The sequence below is a fragment of the Sinocyclocheilus rhinocerous genome, unplaced genomic scaffold (assembly GCF_001515625.1).
Source record: "Sinocyclocheilus rhinocerous isolate Xijiao unplaced genomic scaffold, SAMN03320098_v1.1 scaffold19, whole genome shotgun sequence".
Lineage (NCBI taxonomy): Eukaryota > Metazoa > Chordata > Actinopteri > Cypriniformes > Cyprinidae > Sinocyclocheilus > Sinocyclocheilus rhinocerous.
This window is the reverse complement of record NW_015638975.1, coordinates 2030753-2053602: the sequence shown is the minus strand read 5'-3', so window position 1 is coordinate 2053602 and position 22850 is coordinate 2030753. Positions and strand designations below refer to the sequence as shown.

Sequence of the window (22850 nt, the reverse complement as noted above, 5' to 3'; positions counted from 1 at the left end):
GGAGTGCTGCAGAACTCACAGTATACCCTGCTGCTCTCAACAAGATTAGAGACCCTGCACTTTGGCTCCCAATCCTGCTCTCTTCATGGTGTCAACCCCTTGGCGCCCCACCGCTCACAGTCATAGCATACGGCTAATATTAAATTTCCCTCGCCCCCTGACTTATTTATTTGTGATGCAAGTGTTCTGCACGTCTAACATCGGTAGGAAAAATTCATTGGAAATTAATGGGTCACATATACTGTGTACACGAGTCACTGAAAGTCAAGATGAAATGCTGTTGGATGGCTTCTTTTTAATGGATAACAAGTAAGAACTATTCATATACAACAGCTACCTGATGTGATTTGGCAGAAGATGACCGGTGTGATTAGCACAACTGCAGAGGAAACAACAGATGTTCATAAAATGAATAGACAGTTTTTACACGTACTATTGTGGCATTTGATTTAGTCGAAAATGGTGAATCTGAATGCTATGTTGTGTTTGAATATTGCATCAAATTACTCTGTTATTGCCTATTTATTATTGCAAAACACAGAGCAAAAGCTATTAAACCCTGTTATAGTCAATACATTCTTCACAGTCCTTCATGATGAAACATATGAACTTCCTTTATTCTCTAGAGAATAGCATTTCAATGTGCAAAGATGACTTATGCGCCTTATGTTAGATGCCATGAATAGGCGTGATGACTTCATCTGTTCCAGGTCCATAAAAATAAAGCAGCAACCAACCCCCCAAAAATCTAGTAGCTCATCCTCAAAAGAGGGGGCCTCTGTGTACTTCATAAAAAGTGACTATTAAGATCCATCCTACTAAGGAGACTAAAAGCACATTCACATTGGAGGAAGTACAGTTTTACTTCTGCTTCACTGTAAAACTGTTCTGGCTGTCATTTGTGTATCCAGCGGGCCCACCACGCAGCAGCGGCCCCCTTGAATTTCTCACCTTTGGCACTGAACGCAACTACTCGAGCAGTCTCACTGCCGAGGTCTAGCTGTGTTTTTTAGCCTGGAAGCCAAAGCCTGGATTGGTGGAACGGTGGATGGAAGTGGTGTAGGGACGTGGGGACAAGCTTTCGCGCCTACTTGAGTTGGATGCTGCAGAGGCTGCTTCGGTTGATGATGGTTTGAGACAGGATCCCGAGATGGAGGAGGCCTTGCTGTAGCTTTTTGTGCTTGGCTGAGCCGGGGGTTTGTAACCCGTGTGGGACTGCGGAGATAAGACACTCTCATTCATCTCACAAAAGCGCAAAACACCACACTACTGGACAGTGCTGCATGCTGTATGACAGCTGCTGGAGAAGGGTTATCTTGGCACCATCTAGTGGCTGTTCAGAGAACAGGCAGGGTTTTTTTTTTAAATCCAATCATAGAGGTTAGCTATGAAATTGCCAGGATTTCTTTCACATACCTTTTAGGAGACAAAATATCTCCTTTTGAATAAGCACAAATGTTTTAGAAAATGAAGTTCAAAGCTCAGTGAAGTGAATGACTGACCTGTGCAGCGGATGTATTCAAAGTGCTGCAGGCCTTTGCAGCAGACGCACTCTTCTTAACACCGTTAGAGGATGAGGCTGATAGTTTTTTCTTCAGAGGCTATAGAAATGAAATATATAACACATGAAAAACCCAGAGGGTTTGAGAGACCTTCAAAGCCTTTCGTGCAAGTCAGTGCATATGTCAGCAATATTAGAATTTCTGATCATTCAATTGCAGCTCCGATCTGCATATATCAAACTCCACAAAACTGCTTGCCTACTGTTTGCTATGTTTACAATAAAATAACACATCAACTCACAAGAAAATCTGACAAAATGAACACCATAAGCTTTGTTTCTTTACCTCAATTCAGGCTAAAAACTGAACTAAAAACTGTTGTCTTGTGAATATTGTCTCCGCTAAATGATGTTGTTAGACAAATATTATATATTAGCTGGTTTTTTTTTACAATATAGTTGTATTGCTTTAGTGCTTATTGCTTTTCTAAAATGCCCACCACATAATAAAGTTAGTAAGGATTTTTTTTTTTTTTTAACTAATTTTCTTCTCTGCATTTCACATATGCTCTGCCTTTTTTCCTAATGTAGCTTTCTAATAAACCTGGCATTGCATACTATGAATACTGTTCATGGCTAAGTACTAAAAAGCTTATGTTCCTCTTTTGTAAGTTGCTTTGGATATTTAGCATCAGCTAAATGCATAAATGTAAATGCAAGGACACAAACATTCATTAAATATACATTTTACTAAGTTCTTTAAGTGGCATCCTTTAAAGGGGTCCTATTATGCTCTTTTACAAAGTCTTGATTTTGTTTTGGGGGTTCGTTGTAGTTTTTGAAAAGTGATTTCTATTAAATAAAATATCTCCTTCTGAATTGGACTTTGAGCTTTGTAACTTTGCAGATCTTTTTTATGCTCAAACAGCAACATTACAGACTAACTAAAATTGAAAAAGTGAAAAAGCATAATAGGACCCCTTTAACTAGATACTGTATTGTCTCTAACAAGTAAACAATAACAGAATTCTCTATGGGTGCAGTGATATACACATTAAATGATGAGCAAATTATTTGCATCACAGCATTTATTATTTTTATAACTAAAAATAGGACTTTCATTCCTATGGCCATGATGAAGGATTGAGATTCTTCCAGACTGCTCTTGAAAGTTTTGGTCTGACATTTGGTCTTTCATAATACAATGAGCAACAGAATGCTTTTCTTAATGCATGATCAAGCAGAAATGCTTCACTTTTGTATTTGAATGAACTGTATTGCGATACTTTTTTACCTTCTTGTTTGGGGTGGAGGGTTTGCTGCTACTGCTACTGTCTATGACGTCCTCAGGAGGTGCTGGGGTTACTGAGAGCTCTTGAGATGTTCTCGGCCCTGACCCTTTGTCCTGAGAGGAAGTGAGAGAGAGGTTTTGCAGTCCCTCACTCATCTCCACACTCTCTTCGTCCTCTGGAGCGTTCCGGAACTGACGCATCATCTCTAAGACGTTTGTACGTGTAACGGTGGTGGAGATCCCCTTTGAACACAGATTTTCTTTCTTTTAGGTCTTTCATTCTGTCAAGTTCCACATTTAGTCATCCATCAAATTGAAGAGTGCTAATTAGCTGTTTTCCCAATCTATAATATTCATGACCTCATTTTAAAAGGGAAGAGAGTAATTGAGTTCTCTTACCGAAATCCAAGGGTTATCTAGCAGCTCATTGGCTGTGATGCGGTGAGCTGGGTCAACATTCAACAAACACCGTATTACATTTTTGGCTGTAAGACAAAACATAAAATAGTTACCACACTGGCTTAACTGCAACCGTAATGGAGCGGTGTGGGTAACAGAGGCAGTTCTAACCTGCATCACTAATGGTGTGCCACACAGGGCCAGAGAAAATTAGCTCTCCTTTCATAATCATCTCAGAAAGCCTTTCCTTAGAGCTGGAAATGAAAGGAGGCTCTCCACACAGCCTGAAAAAGTATAACAAACACAACACAAGTATACACACAAAGTTTAAGTCAGCAATGTGAGTCTGTGTGTGGGCATGAGATGGAAAACAACATGAGAGATCTTCTTACAGCATGTACATGATGACGCCAATGCTCCACAAATCACACTGTTGGCTGTACTGGTGACCATTAACCACCTCAGGCGCTGAAAGGGCAAGTCCATGTGTCAATAATGAAAGATGTTTGAGGCTGGTGTAATGTGTGATATCTGATGCGTGACGCCGTTGACAGCTTTCAGCCTCTACTCCTTCTCGAATGTTATCAGCTTCACATCACTTAAATTAGGTCATCTCCTCTTTACTGCTCATTTTAATCAGCGCTTCATTCAATTAATGAACACTGTAATTCATCAAATCACAAGTAAATGGAACATGTGAATGTATGCATTTGAATATATGAATTACCCATGTAGATAGGCGTCCCGCAGGTGGCCTGCAGCATGTTTTCACTGCCTACACCGCCCTTCTGCACAGAGAGTCCAAAATCTGTGACCTGAGATGAGATAGGACAGGCCTTTGACATGTTATTCAAAATCAAACAATGTTTAACATAAGCACATACAGTACAGGACACACTCAAACGTTTCCTTCTCCTACTGTTTTTCATCATTAGATTCTGATCTAGTGAAATGTTGAATATAATGAACTACAGACATGCTGCACTGGATCACTGGATCTGTTTCGCTTTCACTTCTAGATCTCAATTAAACTATTTACAGGCCAAACAGACTTCCACAGAGCAGCCGGTACACCCACTCGCACTGACTATGCGCTCCTGAGCCGTATGAATAATATATACGAGGAGTGTATATCGTTTCATTGGTGCGTCAGGGGCGGGCAGGATTAATATCCAGGAGAGATGACCACCTTCTGCCAGATAAAAGCTTTTAATACAGTGCCAGGACAGCGCTGTCTTTGGGCCCCTGTTCTACTCTGATTTATAACACAGCGCCGCCCTGATTCAACCCTCCGCTCCAGGTAGCGGCTTCAGTCGGCTCCTGTCAACGCTCTATTCTGCTCCACGCTGTGCCCCGGCTGGTAATTTGTCTCAGAAAAGCCACTTGTGATTCATTTTCTTTGAGAATGTGATATGAAAGGAGTTAGGCAGGAGGTCTGGTGTAATGAGACAGTATTTAAAAAGCAGTTAAAAGGTTTGGGCAAGGAGGACGGTGGGAGAACTAAACAACAGACGAGAATGTCCAGAGGTCCCGCCGCGTTTGAATGCCATACCACATGCCTGCGCAAGAAGTTTTTACCATCTCTCTCACCTTGATATTGACCATATCGTTATCGTTGCCTTGGTGACAACTCTTCACAAGAATGTTTTCCAGTTTGAGGTCACGATGAACGATGTCTGAGAGAGAGAATGAAGAAACAGAGCAAGGGAGAGATGGGCTCGTATTATTCATAGAGAGGAGAGCATGGCAAAAATGCAAGGCACTGCAATGGTAATAGTTTTAAATATGCTTTAATGACCAATTCTGGTGACATTTTTTGCTCTGTTCCTTTTAAATTGGAACTCTTTACTGTCAGTTCTCATATGAACCTAGCATAGAGTATAAGAAGAGAGCCCACCTCTTCTTACCACTTTCAATCTACACATCATGATTCTTCATTACTGCTTCACATGGTAACTGTACGCACTTAAATAGAAATGTGAAAATAATCAAATTATAATCAGCGTGTGAGGCTAATATACTGCAATCTCATAAAACACTCGAGTTCTATATACACATTGCAAGTGGCATCATTAGCTTCTCTAGACGTGAGACACAGCAGCACTCGGGGACTGTTGAAAAACACACCTATTAATCAGTATTCCTCCCCTGCTCGTTGTTAATGACTCATTAGCCCCATGTAATGGTGTCTCATTGCCAAGCAACGTCCTAAATTACCTCTAACTGCAGATTTCACGAGAAGGAGAGAGAAAGAGAAAAAACGCCAAACATTTTCAAATAAACCCCTCAGACTCAATTAAAATGGGCTGATATTTTGTCTGACAGTTGTTCATTATTATCTCATTATTAAAACAAGCCCGATTCTCAGTAATGACAGAGAAACTTAATGTGGATGCAATCATCAGAGCGATTATCGGATATGAGGGGAACAAAGAAGTCCAGGCCGTTGCATGTGACTTAACAAAGATGTGAGCAATTTTTGGGGGATGTTTGGGTTTTGTGTGCGTCACCTTTTTTATGCAGATAAACAATAGCTTCAGATAAGCTTTTGATGATGTGTCTGGTCTCCTCCTCAGTGAAGTGCTTGTTCTTCTGCAGTAGATCCTTTAGATCGCCTCCATCACAAAGCTCAGTCACGAGGTACATCCTCTGGAGAATGGCACACAAGCACGCATACTGTATGTTCATTTCTCATTTCTGACATCAAACGAGAAACCGCTGTCAAACACAATCCAGCTGCATACGACTGACTGAGTTCACAATAGCACAGCTGAGTGAGCTTTAAAGGAAAGAGGAGTGTGAAACAGAATAGATGTTTTTACTCTCACCTTTGGTGTTTCAAAGACTTCCTCCAGATGTATAATATGTTCATGTTTCACTTGTTTCATGATGCTCACTTCTCTTTCCAGATGTTTTACACCAGAAGTGCCTGCCTGCATGGATACAAAGCATTTGTGACACTTAACCCATCCTTGACAACCATGGGAGCGGCTCTCCATCAATCACCTCTGTCAACAGGTGAAACATGACGACCAAACACTTACCTTCTCTTTGTTCACCTTCTTAATTGCCCACTTCCTCTGCGTCTCAATGTGAGTGGCTTCGCAGACGACGCCAAAGTTGCCTTGACCTAATTTCCTCCCAAAGGAATAGATTTTCTGGGTATCCAAATAAAGAGGCCACATTATGTGAAGTATTACACACACACTCCTCCTATAGTGACAGTAAACAACGCTCCAGCTCTGACTAATGGGGACAGAATGAGGGTGGGTTTGTTTTCCAGCTTCTCTATACTCCATTAAGTTGAGACCTGAATCCTTAAAGTGGAACTTAATTTTCAAGTTTACCAGTCTCTGGAGTTTCGGAGAATATAGTATTTCTAATCAAGTTACAAATGATTAAGTTGCTGCCGCAGTTCATTCAATCTCAGGTCTAATTAACTTGATCATTATCTCTGCGCATGCAAGACTGAGCACTGCCTGCTGCGGATTTGGCAAAGACAGCAGTCAGAAACCTCTGGAGAGGGCGAGGGCAATCAACAGCATAAAGAGGTGTAATTTCCCTCCAGGCCTGACGAGGTCGCTACCAGATTGGAGGGAGGTCACGTTGGGGCGAGCAAGGCCATGGCTCTGGTGTAAGATCCAAATGGCCTTTTGCCACTAATTTGAAGCCACAGACTTCTGATGGCTACAAAATAATGTCTTCTGTGCAACAAGAACAAAAATTCGAGGGAAAACTGGTTTGGGAATGTGCATGTGGAAATAGGCAAGCACTGCGTGTAGATCAATAAGGACTCTACCTGTATGTCGGATTCATCCTCAATGCGAGTGTGGGGCACCTTCTTCTCTGCACTGTTTGCTCGAGTCCACTGAGAAGCCATTTTCTTTTCTGCTCCAGAAACATTTGTATGTGTCATCTAAGGGTGAGATAAATCAATTTCAAGTAATTCGCACATATGGAGCACAACATGATCGCAAACATGGAAATCCTCACAAAAAGAGATAACACTGGAAGCTCATTCACTAACCGTGCATGTACCCGAATTTGTGAAGGAAACCTGTGTGCAATAATGATTCATTAATAAATTTATTACGAGTTTAGAAATAACAGAAACCATACAACAAAAGTCGCTCTAAGTCTTAAAAAATAGAAAAACATAGGTAAAGAATAAAAAATTTAAATGTTTACAAAGATGTCTTTACAGTAGAGCTTGTAGGAAAAACCTTTATATGGAGATGGCTTGGGTGTGTAACTCTAGACAAGGACTTCCTCATTTAGAATAATCAACATTACATGCATCAACATTAGAATAGGATAACTGATGTGTAAACTTTCCTAAATATAGAAACTTTTCTGTGCATGTTAGTACTTGTATGTAATTAATTATTAGTGAACAATGACCAGTCTCTCAAAAGCTTGTATATTACACAATGAATAGTAAAGTTTTAAATAAGATATCTCATTAAATATTCAGGCAGGAGTAAGTGTCTGCCATCACATTCATACATCAACGTCTAAACCGTAACCCTTTATTAGCTAGGCTTCAACTGTCGCTCTCCAATTCACATCTCACTTTAAAAGAAAGTGTCTAAAGTCTCCACACTAACATTAAGTACAATTTACTCAGCTTCAAACCGTTCTCCAGAGCCAAATTAAATGTAAAGCAATTATGGTGTGATGAGTGGGAGCGACGAAGTGGATCCGCCACACAGACAAGAGATTAAATATTAATGAGGAAGCAGTGTCTTTAACCTCTCCTCTCTCAGTGGCATTATCAAGTCCCGCTGACAGGTCCTCTCATAACAGCACTGCCTCTCCTATTACTGACCATCTATCTGCTAAACAAAACGATTGTGACACATTCTGGAAACTCTTATGAGCACAATTAGAGTTACGTGATAAGAGTAACAGAGGTCAAAGTGTAGCACACTGGGGCTCCCTCTAAACAGGTCTATAGGGAAAAATGATGATAGAGACATCTGAACTGAGAAGATGTCACTTTTGCAGCATTGGCTTCTGCAAATGTAAGAGGATGTGTAAAGGAGACGGTTAAATGTGGCTGAACCTGTGCTTTGTTAGTAGAGAGGAATTGTGAAGTCCTCTTGAAAAAAGCTCTTAAACTTCAAAAACTGAGTGGCATTGATGAAAAGGTGCATCAGCATTTCACTGGTTTAAATTGGGTAAAACAACTGCAAAACTCAGATATGCTGAGCTTAACAACAGCTGGGTGAGCCAAAACCAAAATTGAGCCATAAATGACATAAAAGCCCAATTTCCAAAGCCCTAAGATCAGAGGGCTGAACAGTATATTGAAAGCACTCTCCTTATACTCAATGCTGAATATTGATTAACATTACAGTTTTTCTTGTGCTGTCGAAAGGATGCTTCTTACTGAGGTCTTGCTGAGAACAAATTAGAATAAATGAAACTCTCATTCTGCAATTTAAACCTGCATACATGCATTTTATTATTATTTTAATGGGACTTTGCCTTGTATCTGATAACATCAGCAACACCACACACCGTGTCAGAGTACATGCATTTCCCGCCAGGCCACGTTTCGCGTCTTTGAGCTACGCTTACAGAATTTCATTTTTGCAAGCCAACTACAGAAGCAAAACATCTTTATACAAGCACAAATTTTCAAGGAGCACAAAAGCAAGCACACAGGCAAACATAAACGGCAAGAAGGTAATAAGCCTCACAGACTCTAAGAGAGACATATTTTAGTTCCCTCACAGAATATACCATTAGCTAAGAATCAATCCACAGACCTCCCAGATTTCTGGAAGCACTCAAAGGAAAGTAATTATGGCAGATAGAATGTCCGCAATTGATCCTCTTGCATTTTTCATTTCTTGGCCATAACAGTAAAAACCCCATTAGTGCTTGTTTACTGATTGTTTATGGGCTAAAATGTGCATTGTTTCTCCTGACTGTGGGAGATGCTGTGTCTCTGGCTTGAGCCCAAATTAAATGTGACACCCGGTATGATGTCCGAACACACAAAGATATTACAGCTCTCTTCTGCTCTTTTCTCTCTATCACATGCAATTTTCTTCCTACTCCCCTGTCTCTTTCTCCTCTTCTTACTTCCCTTTTTGCTAATGTCTGAATTATGGTCTTTCTGAAAATTATTTGGACTTCACTTGAGTCATTCATGTAGTAAGCATTGTAAAATAAATAAATAAATAGATATGTTTGTCTATAAATAATTCTAGGGCTATTGAAAAGGCTTAGTACGATAAAAAGTGAAGTTGAGGACAGGAAAAAAAAGAAATGAATACCAATTAAAACAAGATTGGCAAAAAAATGTGTGTTGTTTACATTTTGAATATTTGTTTGAATTAACAAAAAAAGTATTAAACACCCTGAATATTTCTTAATAAATTGCCTGTTTTTCATAATAGAATGGCATAGGACTACAAGTTTTTTTTTTTTAATTCACATAATTATTTTTTTAAAACAAAAATGTTTAAAAAAAAAACAGTGACCGTAATATTTCATCTAATATATTAAGACACACATGATGGGGATATGACAATGTACTGCATAACTTGGATGACTTAAATTCTTTATCAATGAATACTTGACCAAGAAGATTATTTGCAGAGACTTAGCACTTGTAATATGTTATTAAAGCATTCATGAAACATTATTAAACATTTAAGGTATGTGCTAGAAGGATGCCATAGTTTCAATCACAGATGTGTTGGCTGTTATTTGAAGGTCATTGATTGCTATTTTACATTAAATCTGAGCTACACAAAGCAAACGGAAACCAAACCTTGCATGACACAGTGGTCTCCTGCTCTACTCTTACTAAAGATTTTACTCTTCTCATCCGCAGCTTAATTATTCATTGACAGGTGCCTCTGATGAAAAATGATAAACGTCAAAGTCTTAATGAAGCTTGGAATTACATTACCAAGTGATAGAGTGCCTTGCTTGTCCAGACTGCTTATACTATTGGAGTCATTTAACCTCATAATCATAATTTACCTGAGTGCTTCACCTCGCCATACTACATAATGTTTTCCTGTTTAACATGAATTGTAGGTGGACTGCCACTTAATAAAGTCCAACAACTCATGAAAATGTTACAGAAGGGGGCATATCTGTAAACCTATCAAATTAATGACTTATTGCATATAAATATGGCTTGTCTTGAAAATCTAAACCAAAACATCATGACTATTATGTGTTGGAGAAAGTTTGGAGGTACCCCACTCTAAACCAGGATATCAATTGATGGTTGAGAAATCCAGGGTCTAGACAAATTCATATTTCAAAGGCAAAATAAAATAGCAAAAAATAAAGTATGCTTAGAAGTCTAGAGGGACAACAAAAGCAAAAATCAGTTTGAACGATGTGATGAGACTGCATGTTAAAAGACTGTGTGGTGTGGTACAAAGTAATAGCAAGAAAACCTGTCTTTCTATTTACATGTAATTGTTCTTGTAAAATGAATGCAAATACATACAGCACTACCGGTGTAATCTGATTCACAAACAAATAACTCTCATGAGCCAGTTCTTTAAATGAATCATTCAGAGAGAATCATTCTGATAAATCATTCACAGAATTAACAGACTGAATTCATCAGAATTATTATCAACATTTAACTCAATTACTGTGCATTAAGTTATCATTACTTTAATTTCCATCTCAAAATAAAGCAATTTTATGGTCTTAATGTTTGTGAAACAAAAACGATATCGTTATTGCCTGATTGTTAACATGACAACCTGTTAAAGATAGACATTTGCAGTTTAATTACTTTTTTGCAATAATGATATTTCAAAAACAATACAACATTTAAAAAATAAGATGAAAAAGCAGGAGTCATGAGGGAAAAGTCCCCTGTTTCCCAGGAACACTACAGCAAATGTACAGTCAACATACCATTCAACATAGAAATGTGATTCTTTCAACTTCAAGATACTCTTAAAAACTCCTGAATATGAGTAAATATATCTGGGTACTGTACTTTTAACAGGCAGAACCCAGGTGGTCAAGATGGGAAACATCACCTCATCCATAAAAATAATTAAGACCAGCACTCCACAGGGCTTTTGCCTCAGCCCTAATTATACTCGTTATTCAACCATTCACTGCATCTCTACACAGTAGAGCACCATCATCAAATTTCCTGAAGACAACACCATTATTGGGTTAATCAGTGATAATGACGAGTACACATACAGGGACCCTCTGCAGGAGAGGATAGTGTTATAACAACAATCTAGCCTTGAATTCCAGCAAAACAAATGTACTTATAGTGGACTTCAGGAAAAAGGACAACACATAGCCCAATCTGCATTAATGACTCACCTGTTGCAATCATTAACAATTCTTCAGACTGCAAATATTTGAGGAGCTCACCAGGACACCAAACTTTCCACATAAGAAACCGCACATCAAATGGTATCTTTGATGCAGTGCTTAAAGGAACACGCCACTATTTTTGAAAATAGGCTCATTTTCCAACTCCCCTAGAGTTAAACAGTTGAGTTTTACCATTTTCAAATCCATTCAGCCGATCTCCGGGTCTGGCGGTAGCACTTTTAGCTGCAGCTTAGCATAGATCATTGAATCTGATTAGACCCCTTAGCATCTCGCTCAAAAATGACCAAAGAGTTTCGATATTTTTTCTATTTATTATGATTTTTCCTTATCTATTACGCAGCGCCTGAAAATAGTCCCAAGCTAGGTCTAGGGGAGTTGGAAAATGAGCCTATTTTCAAAAATAGTGGCGTGTTCCTTTAAGGAAGCAAGCAAGCACATCCTTATGAGCATTTGCCATGGCATTGTTCTGATGATTGGCATGCATTACTGTCTTGTATGTAAAAACAAATATAGCACTACCAATCAACTGGTAGTCAGAATGACTGCAAATCTTTTCAAATGAATGTTTCAAGGCCTTCAGGAGGTATTTTCATTTAGCTTCCACCTCTGGAACTGGATGGTCGCAGGGGTGGTCATCTAGTATGACATTGTCATATGGGGTACAAATCACGTGTAAGCAAATTGGGTGGACAAGCACCAAAAAGAAGATTATTCAGGATCAGCTTATGATCATAGCTAAGGCAATTACAAAGGCTGCAATTGAATTAAATAAATATATGCTGCTTGTTTCAGAGCGAAGCACAGCATTGTGTTCTTTTATACATGAGCAGCTCATTATCTGGTGTTTTCAGTGTCTCAGAGCAGTTTGGTTCACAATAAATAAGTAGCATGCATAGACCTCCAGAGGGGCAGGAGAAAAATCGCATTAGCCAAAGCAAACAAACAATTTTGTTTTGTCATTTATTTTATTATTACAATATTATTAGTATCATTAGTATTATTATTTTTCCTAAATACAATTTTTTTTATTTTATAGTAAAATACTACAATAGTACTATTTCTTATTTTAATATATAAAATAAAGTATAATATAATATGTATAAATTATACAATATAATAAAATAGTACCATTTCTTTGTTTGTCTATCATTTTTATTTATTAATATAATAAACTTAACAACAACAATAGTAATAATTATTATTATTAATATAGTCATATTGATATATAATCAAATTTTTTGTGATTATACATCAATATGACTAGGGTAAACATACCTATTAAGCTCACGTACCCATTAAGCACACTTCCATATTTGAGCTCAGATTATTAAAAAACAAAATAATGTATTATCATACTTGATGTCTTAACCAATTGATGTGTCTGTTACTATATACCTCCTGTAATTTCAAGTCAATCAGATGATTGCACACCGAGATATATGAGTATCCATGTGTTCACACTGTCTGGCGGCCATTTTGAAAGCTGTCTAAAAACTTTCACCAAAAGAGGAGCCCTTTAAATGTGCATTTTTAGACGTTTAAGCCTTTATTTTGGGTAAGTTTCACTACTTACTGTAAAATTAAGAGATTAATGTTTATACTTTAGCATTTTATAACCTGGAACTTGGCTGTAGGAAATACTTACAGTTAGATCCAAAAGATAGTTTTAGCAACATAGCACAGATGCTACAGAACACAGTTAGCTGACTATCTGTATAAGATTGTGTGCTATGCTAATATATTACTTCACAGGCTTTACTGGCTTGTACTTTTAAATCCATAATATTGTAAATTGACAGTTTATTGCTGGTCTGTGGTTTTACAGTGCTGTTATTTTTAAAGATTTCATATTATTGTAAGGTGAGCTTAAAGGGTGCACTACTATGAAAATCACACAGCTTCAGTGTGACATCAATAAGAAAAAGTATAATTTCATAGATATTGTTAATAATAGTTGTTCATAATAAAATATTTATAAACTTAATACATGACCTAGATTATTTATTTTGCGAAATCTTGTCATTTTAATATATATTACATAAAATGTATTAAAAATTGTTGCTGCTCCAATTAAGCTCAGTGTGCTCTCTTTAAGCTCTTCCACATTGAACGTCTATGTAAATACTTCATAAACAGACTTTACATATTAACTGATGGTTGTCACTTTAAGTTAAGTTAATTGATTTTCTATGTATTCTGTCATCTCAAATCTACAGACTGGCTCTGACATCTGGCAACTAGCATCAACTTCTCCAGATTGTAAATCGGTGGAAAATCAAGGGGAAAAATTGTGTAGTGTATTCCAGCCTTAAGAGACCATAGATAAGTTGACATCCATTTAATAGGCTAGTTTCTGTGTTCATCCCCATGAATGAAATGTTTTATTGGTTTGTTATATTTGATTTTTGAATATGTGTTACTTAGCTGAACGTGGACTAGTCTAGATGTTGCAATGCGCTTAAATGACACTTCACTATGAATATATAACTGATCAAATTGAATGTAGGGCTGCCACTAACGACTATTTTTATTTCGATTAATCTATCGACTAATTATCGATTAATCGATTCATCTAAACGATTAATTTTCCACAAAAAATCAACAATTTTACTTAAGAATATTTTATGAAACTATATTTTATTAAACCAAATGAAATTCAAATTTCTATGAAATCCATTTTTTAAAGCAAAAGTAAAGTGCAGCATAAAGTGCAAGAAGCAAGTGTCCATCTCATAGTCCAAATCACTGAAATCAAAGTTCAGTATTATAGTGTAAGAATGACAACATATCCACGTGTTCTAGTCTACTACTAATAAAATTATAATAAAAAAACACTTTTTAAAGGAGTATTTACCAGAAATGTTATTTACCAGAATTTATTTAGGATAAAAATGTAAATGTGCAGTATTTCTGGAAAAAAAAAGAAAAAAAAAACTTAAATAAAATAAATTAATTGGAGATGCCTTTGATTATTCAAATTGTCAACTTAATCTTTAATATTTGGCAATTTCTTTAGGACAGAAATGCTATAGCCACTTTAATTAAAAGAATATGTGGACATCAAACGTGTAAACTCAGAGTGAGGGTTTGAGCTTTTCTTTTGAAACCGCAATGTATTCTCCTGTGTTTGCGTAGATTTATAAATTATTTACCTTAATTAAAGCGCATTTACTGTATTAGAACTGCATCGCATATAATTATTTAATTAAATCGTAGCGTTTGTGAATTCACAATTATGCTTCATTATGATTTTTAAATGGGTTTAATATATCATGCAGCAACAGTCTAATAATGTGTTTTATGGATTCTTGTCCGTGAAATGCGCCACTTGCGGTTTTTCGCCGGTTAGTCGACGCCAGCCCTAATTGAATGCCTTTTGTTGCTTGATTTTAGTGTTCTGTTTTTTTGTGATTGACTTTGTACCTTCAAAAAAAAAATTTTTCAATTATTCTTTAAAAAGGTTGTTTAAAATAAACAAGAATTTTTAATAAAACATGAAGTGAGCTTAATGGGGACAGGGGTGTGCTTAAAGGGTACAAAAATTTACACATTAAGCACAGACAGACTTTTTGCAGTTAATGATATATATCTTAATTGAAATGCTTTTGTCATTTAAAATAAAATTAAATAATTTTGTGTGAGAGATTAATATTTTATTTTAACATAACTTTTTATACTGAAACCTATATATTGCGCACTAAAAATGTCTCAATGTAGATTTTGGTGAGCTTAATAGGTACGTTTACCCTATAAAATATAAAATAACCTGAAGCTTTCTTTTTTAAAATCACATTTTAAATCCCAATCACAGTTTTTATCAGTAAAATTATGATTAGATTTCCCCCCCCCAAATCATGCAGCCCTGTTCATATGTGATAACAAATGTTCCTAAGAAAGAGCCGTACAACAGCTGACACGCTCCCTTGTGTAGCTGATGACAGAAGGGAGCTGGGATGAAGACGTCTGAATAAGGAGATACAAGCATGTAAGTGGATAGTGTGACTGACAACCTGTCAACAAGTGACAGATTTTCTGAGAGCACTTGAAAGAAAATGTCTGTTCTTGGATGATGAGATACTATGTGCAAGCCTATAGTCTGACTAAGCAGTCTAAAGTAAAATCAAATAAAAATAAATAAATAAATAAAAAATGTTTATCTGTATAAAGACTATAAACTAACTCTGGACAGGAAGCCATTTCATTGGACACACTGTCTGGGCGAGAAACCTCACCAGACAGGTGCCAGATTATAATATGTAGATTGCTGATGCCAAAGCACAGAGTACAGTGTCTGCTTCAGACAAAAAAATCCTACTTGATCTTACTATCAATATGTGACAGTGCACAGTCAGGAGAAACCTCAGTCTTACAGGCCAAGTGCTATTGCCTGCTGGGGTGGAAAATCAGTGAGAGCCTCAGCAACTAAAACCACCTGAGAAAGACCTGTCTCCTCTTACAGAGCAGACTCAAGCAGTGTCTACCACTGGGCACTCAAGTTACGCCTGGCATTGTGAAATAAAAGTCAGCCAGAGAAGCACAAAAGCCAACAGACTTGAGCGAAACGCCTGAGGCTATGTGACAGTGTAAAACCAGAAGTGCTCAGTGTGAAATACAGATTAATCTACAGCACTTTGCAATAACAATATTCTATAGGAATACAATCTGCTTGAATTACATAAGGGGCAGAGCAGTAAGAGTCATAAGACGTTTTTAGGTTCCCAAAAAAACTTCCAGTAAGCAAATCCTAAAACAACCATTTTTAAAGGGGTCAGAACGAGCCGTTTTAGGTAGGCGTGGTTGACTCTTAACTTTTATAAAGAATATCTTTTTGGATTTGAGACTTTAGTCTTTGCAACTTTACAGATCTTCTTTATGCACCAAGAGCTTGTAACACTCCAAAGAGAAAGGAAAACTTGAAATCGCATCATATGACCCCTTTAAAGGTTCTTCATGCAACCATATGCCAATAAAGAACCTTTATTTGTATACAGAAAATATTTGACCAGTTCTGTTTGTAAAACATTGTGGCTGTGTCCAAAACTGACCAAAGCTACCTTGCTTCTTTTTTATTCAATGACAGGCAGTATTTTGCATATGAATGTACCTTGAAAGGAAAATGGCTTCAGCCAGGCTTCCAAGGCACCCAAACATCATTTGCAACGTTCTAGAAGAAAATCAAATAGTGACAACTATTTTTATGTAACTACTTATATTTAGTTTTATTTTTCGAAGTTCAATAAAATAAAAGCATTGACATATAAATATATAAATAAATGAATTTACTCCTTTCAGTTGCTGTATCTGTTTTATTCTTTCCACCAACTGCCAACCCACACACCACATAGACTGGGATATCACAGGAAGCGATGGACACATCTACGCTTCAAAATCCAACCAGATAAGGCATTTTAATATACAGGATGTGATGTAAACAATGAATTCAGGCATGCCTTGATGCTTTCCTATAGGCCACTGCCTGAGAAGGCAGCTTTTTTCAGCTTTCAGACACAGCCTATATGTCATGAGAATTTGATCTTATTTAATTTAAAAAATATATATATTTTCCTATCTCATAAATTTGACCGTATTTGCTTATAGAATGATAGAATGACACTATACTAAATATTAGTTCATACCTCACTCTGCAACATAGACAAAGCCTATTTTGTAGGACAAAATGAGACCTGGCACAACCACGGCAACCAATATTCAGTAGCTTAAAGCCAATAATTATTTAAATCTCGTGCAAGTAGCAATTAACTCCCTGTGACCTGTTCCAGCTAAATATAATTATCTGGCATAGAACCTGCATAATAATAGATGTTTTATTGCTCCCTTATATTTCAAAACACCCACTATGCTTGTGTATGGAGTGGCTAGGTGACTATATCCTAAGTGTGCTAAAATCAAGTTCTTCTCTTTGAGCACTTCATTTTATAAACATAACTGCATATAGCCTACTTCTCTTTCTGGCTTTTTAATAGAATAAAAAAAAACTTATTTCTGTATTCTTTATTCTTCTAATTTCTCACGTCTAATGGATAGTTATTAGCCAAGCAAAATTAGTCGTGTTGAGGTGCAAAAACAGAATTAAAGTAGCATAAAGCTTTCAGCATAATGGTTCTACTTACATTATGCGACTACGGAGACATCTTCATTGTATTTTCCGCGAGAAATGGTCGAGTTAGATTTATTTAGGTGCACATTAGTGAGATAGAAATTACACTGCCGCTCCGGACCTCGTTGCCATGGCAACATAGAGCGCTTGGCCAACTCGCGCTTCCTCTTCAGTGAAAGCTCACGAGACATGAAGACAACCCGCTTTTATAAATATACACTTACCTTTCATATGAGTTGCTGCGTTTGCGAAGGTGTTTTCCGCTGTTATGCCTCTTATAGGTCATCGAAATCCTTGATGCAAGAGAATTTCAGATGTGACACTTGCGGTTGTCCAAACTTTCCTCCCTCGAGAGGGAGGGAGGGCGAACTACGGTGTGGTGTGAGGGACATCACCAACAACGAGACACCTGCGCACTGCAGTTATGTGAAGAACAATTTCAGTAACTGGAAGCATGAATCCTATTGTTATAGGTTATTGTTGTCATGTCACGACCAGGGGTGTTACTATAGCCTTTCATTAGTAGCCTACTTGGGCACGATAAGATAAATACTATTGTAATACTAATACTGCTGATTCTGAATGATTAACATATTCACGTGCCATGATATTTGCAAGATATATGCAATGTTTATGCAATATGCAATGCATTTTTTGGTACTTTAAGTACTTCCGTGTACTGTTTGTTATTTTCGTTTGAAAATGTATTTACCTGGATGAGATGTTAGCACGCTGCACGAGCAGCCTAATAAATCTCCATCGCTGGCAGGATCTATTTGCAGATTTGATAAAAAAAAAACTGTAGATAAATATTCCACTTCATCCAGGGTCTTAAAGGGGTCATATGATGCTTTTTTAAAGATCATTATTTTGTGTATTTGGTGTAACAGAATATGTTGACATGCTTTAATGTTCAAAAAACACATTATTTTTCAAATACTGTACATTATTGTAGGTCCTCTATGCCCCGCCTCTCTCAAACGCTTCGTTTTCTACAAAGTCCCTCCTTCCGACAAGCGCAGTCTGCTCTGATTGGCCAGCTGACCCAGTGCATTGTGATTGGCCGAACACCGCAAGCACTCGTCGGAAATGTAACACCCCTTACTATAATCGCGAGCTTCATCTTTCAAAATAAATGTAAAGACAGCCTGCGAAAGGGGAACAGAGTCGCGTGACAGACACAGTGATGATGCAGTACACAAGCCGCGGTTAAGACAGCTGACTCTACTGTGATGTGACGCTGTCTCTCTCTCTCTCTCACACACACACACGATGCGCAAAACTCCGCATTTGAACAGTCAATAGCAAATACTTAAACTAATAACAAAACAGTAGCTGATTCAGAAGCGCCAGATTGTCATAGCAAAGTCAGAATTACCTCCTCTCCTAGGTTCACGAAACGGTCGTCCATAAAATGCATTGCTGTTCTGTTGTAAGTATTCTTTTGGGTGCATTATGCAAATATTTCCACATAGTGGGGTAGATATGTGGGGGCGTGTTAGAATGAGCCGTTTTAGGGGGGCGTGGCAGAGTCTTAACTTTGATAAAGAATATCTCTTTGGTTTTGAGACTTTAGTCTTTGCAACTTCAGGGATCTTATCTATGCACAATCAGCTTGTAACAGTCCAAAGAGAAAGGAAAACTTGAAATCGCATCATATGACCCCTTTAAGTGTTGTTTTACAATAAGGACAAAACGATTCAGTGCGTCGAATGATTCTTACTGAATCGCGAACCGATTCCGACTGTTATGCTACAGTTTGAGCGGTTCATTGAAATGAACTGACTCAAATGAGTCATTCATTCCTGCTTCGGTATTCGGCAGTAATAATTCCGAACCACCACCAAAAACACTGGGCAGACGACATGATTTTCACGGAAAATGTCTCTAGGATTAGTATGCTGCTGCTCCCTAGTCAGAGAAGGATTTAGTAGTACGGTTTACTGAAGCACAGCAGAATATCACTGGGGCTTGTGCTACGCCCACTTAATAGGTATTGTGTTATATCGTGGCATAGCCTATTTAAAGACGTTTATTTTAATCTTGCTCGTGCTAAAGCTGAAATATCTGCAGGAAATTCTTTAACTCGCTTTTGATTAAATTTAATATTTTAAAATGTGTGTGACTATTATGCTATATAAAGTATTGTTTTTAAATGCAATTTAAACAAAAACTTCCATATATCAAAATAAGCTGGCTCTGATCAGTCACAAAATGTGCTTCTCTTTTAGTTTTCACTTGTTAAAACGGTTAGGAAGTACTAGGTGTTTGTCTCCATCTAGTGGATCATAAGCTCCTGTAAGGTTCGTGACTTAAGTGGCACGTGGATTTTTTCTTAAAGTCTGGCAGTGGCATACTCTTCTGAAGAAATGCTTTTTTAAGTTAGAGCATACGTATATTCGTTTCTCAGAGCTCATGAGGTGCTGCATAACATTTTTTTTTACATTAATTTCCATTTACATGATATGTATATTTTATTATAGGTCACTTTATGGTAAGAAAACTGCTTGTAAGAGTACACCAACAAATCTAGCTATAGGTGATTTAAAAAGCAACAGGTATGGTATTAAAAACTGAAATGGCTGCATTGCCAATTAACTAATATAAATCAAAACAAAAGTTGCACTCGTGAAAATAGAGTCAATTTAGACATGATTGAAAAATTAGATCAACACTTTGACACAGTAAGAGAAGATTCCTTCCAAACATATCAGGTTGGTCAAAAGTTTTCAGAATCTGCAAAATGTCAATTATTCTACCAAAATAAGAGGGATCATACAAAATACATGTTATTGTTTATTTAGTACTGACCTGAATAAGATATTTCACATAAAAGATGTTTACATATAGTTCACAAGAGAAAATAATAGGCTAGTTGAATATATAAAAATGACCCCGTTCAAAAGTTTACGTTGATTCTTAATACTGTTTTGTTACAGTACCTGAATGATCCACAGCTGTTTTTTTGTTTTTTTGTTTAGGGATAATGTTCATGAGTCCCTTGTTTGTCCTGAACAGTTAAACTGCCTGATGTTCTTCAGAAAAATCCTTCAGGTCCCACAAATTCTTTGGTTTTGCAGAATATTTGTGTATTTGTTCCATCTTTTCACACTAAGGACAACTGAGGGACTCATATGCAGCTATTAAAGTCCCTCAGTTGTCCTCAGTGTGAAAAGATGGATGGCTGAAGAACAGCAGGCAGTTTAACTGTTCAGGACAAACAAGGGACACATTAACAAACTATCACTAAACAAACAAAAAAAAAAACAGCTGTGGATCATTCAGGTAACCACACAATATTAAAAATCATTGGGATGTAAACTTTTGAACGGGGTCATTTTTATATATTCAACTAGCCTATTATTTTCTCTTGTGGACTATATGTAAACTGTCAACTAATTCTCATTAATTTGCAACTACATGTCTACTAACTCTCAGAGTAGACTGTTATGGTAGGTTTAGGGTTAGTAGAATAAGTTGACAAAGAAAGTGTTAGAAGATATTAAGCAGACAGTCTACTAATACTCTACTAACTGCTAGTTGACATGTAGTTGCAAAGTTTCTTACTGTTAATAGAATGCCTAAAGTGGACTATCGAAATAAAGTGTTACCGAAATATCTTATTCAGGTCAGTACTAAATAAACAATAACATGCATTTTGTATGATCCCTCTTATTTTGGTAAAATAATTAATATTTTGCCGATTCTGAAAGGGGAATGTAAACTTTTGACCTCAACTGTATGATAAGAGTGTCCAAGAAGACACATATTTTATTAACTATAAAAGAAATGTAACAATAATAAAAAAGTAACCATTTTATTAGTAGGTTATTAGGTTAGTGAACATGTTACTACATTTAAAAAAAAATCAAGGTACACATTTTACTTTGGCTACAGTTATAAGAAAAGTTTTCTACAATATGAAGTGGAATTCTGCATTATAAAGCTACACTTCAAACAAGTTACAATAATAGACAAACACAACCTGCTTAAGCTAATCACACAAACTACTGAACTTGACATGACATTACTGGTACCTAAACAATAAACTGAAAAGTAGAATCAGTATTGTATTTTGTAACTTTAGCAGCAGTAAATTCTGTTTACTTTGTCCTTCATCTGATAAGCAGCCTTGCACAAAAGAATGTTACCTCTTTTCTTCATGGACAACTTTAAATTTATTGATATTTCTGAGATTCTTTGAATTTCTTTGGAAGTCTTTCATGGCTTCTGCTGCTGTGTCCCATTACACTCCCCATTTCCCTATAGGTTGTGAATCAGTATATCGTGAACACAAATTCAGGCACTCGCAAGGGCCACTAAACATTGGGGCACTGATTGAAAACTGGGTCACACATAAATGTCACTGGTATTTATCAACACCATCACTGTATTATATTCCAGGACTAGTGCCCTTCTAGTATGATTTGTGTTGTTTAGCATGCGTCTTCGCAGTAGCTGTTAAAGTACAGTGGCATGATGACATATCCACTCATCCACCATTTCTCTTGAATCGTGAGACATGAACCATGACAGTATATAAGCAGGATATAAGTGATTTACAGTGCATTGTGGAACAATTTTGACAATGGGACAGCCCTAGAATTTTATTTTAATGCAACACAAGCTAACAAAAATATGCTCTAAGGATGTTTTGCAAACATTGCCATTAAGTTATGAAAATGTTCTCTGAGCATTCGAAATGCCCAGTTTTTTAAAATGCTTTAAAAACTTTTTTTTTGTTTTGTTATATGAACGGTAAGGGATCATTCCATTTTATAATTTTCCAAACATTATGGGCATATTATTTTTGAATGTTCTCTGAATATGCTGAAACAAGTAGCAACATTTTAAAAAATGTTAGATGAACATCCAACTAAATGTTTCCGAAATAAAACATTCCATGAATGATGTAGAAATAATGTTTTGAGAACATTAGTAAAGACCAGATAACTCTGAACGAACATTCTGTTAACATTACCGGAATAACTCTTTTTCATTACTTTGAGAGAAACTTGACAGAACATTAAAGGGGTCATATGATGCGATTTCAAGTTTTCCTTTCTCTTTGGAGTGTTACAAGCTCTTGGTGCATAAAGAAGATCTGTAAAGTTGCAAAGACTAAAGTCTCAAATCCAAAGAGATATTCTTTATAAAAGTTAAGAGTCAACCACGCCTACCTAAAACAGCTC

General features: G+C 36.8%; 1 protein-coding gene across 2 annotated transcripts; it reads right to left on the bottom strand.

Annotated features, from left to right (window-relative positions):
- Positions 1–350: 350 nt before the first annotated feature.
- On the bottom strand, positions 351–18052 carry LOC107750648 (serine/threonine-protein kinase 33-like). 2 transcript variants are annotated; one of them, XM_016566140.1, is made up of 14 exons: positions 17883–18052; positions 6991–7107; positions 6236–6349; positions 6020–6124; positions 5702–5840; positions 4782–4867; positions 3919–4006; positions 3584–3659; positions 3363–3475; positions 3192–3277; positions 2796–3035; positions 1503–1601; positions 952–1215; positions 351–379 (listed from the first exon to the last, which is right to left on the bottom strand). In XM_016566140.1, exons 2-13 carry the CDS (start codon positions 7105–7107, stop codon positions 997–999), a joined length of 1482 nt encoding a protein of 493 aa, XP_016421626.1. In that variant the 5' UTR covers positions 17883–18052; the 3' UTR covers positions 351–379; positions 952–996. The 2 variants fall into 2 exon arrangements, with proteins under 2 accessions (XP_016421626.1, XP_016421625.1); XM_016566139.1 differs by lacking the exon at positions 351–379 and having other exon boundaries at positions 888–1215.
- Between the last annotated feature and the right edge of the window lie 4798 nt (positions 18053–22850).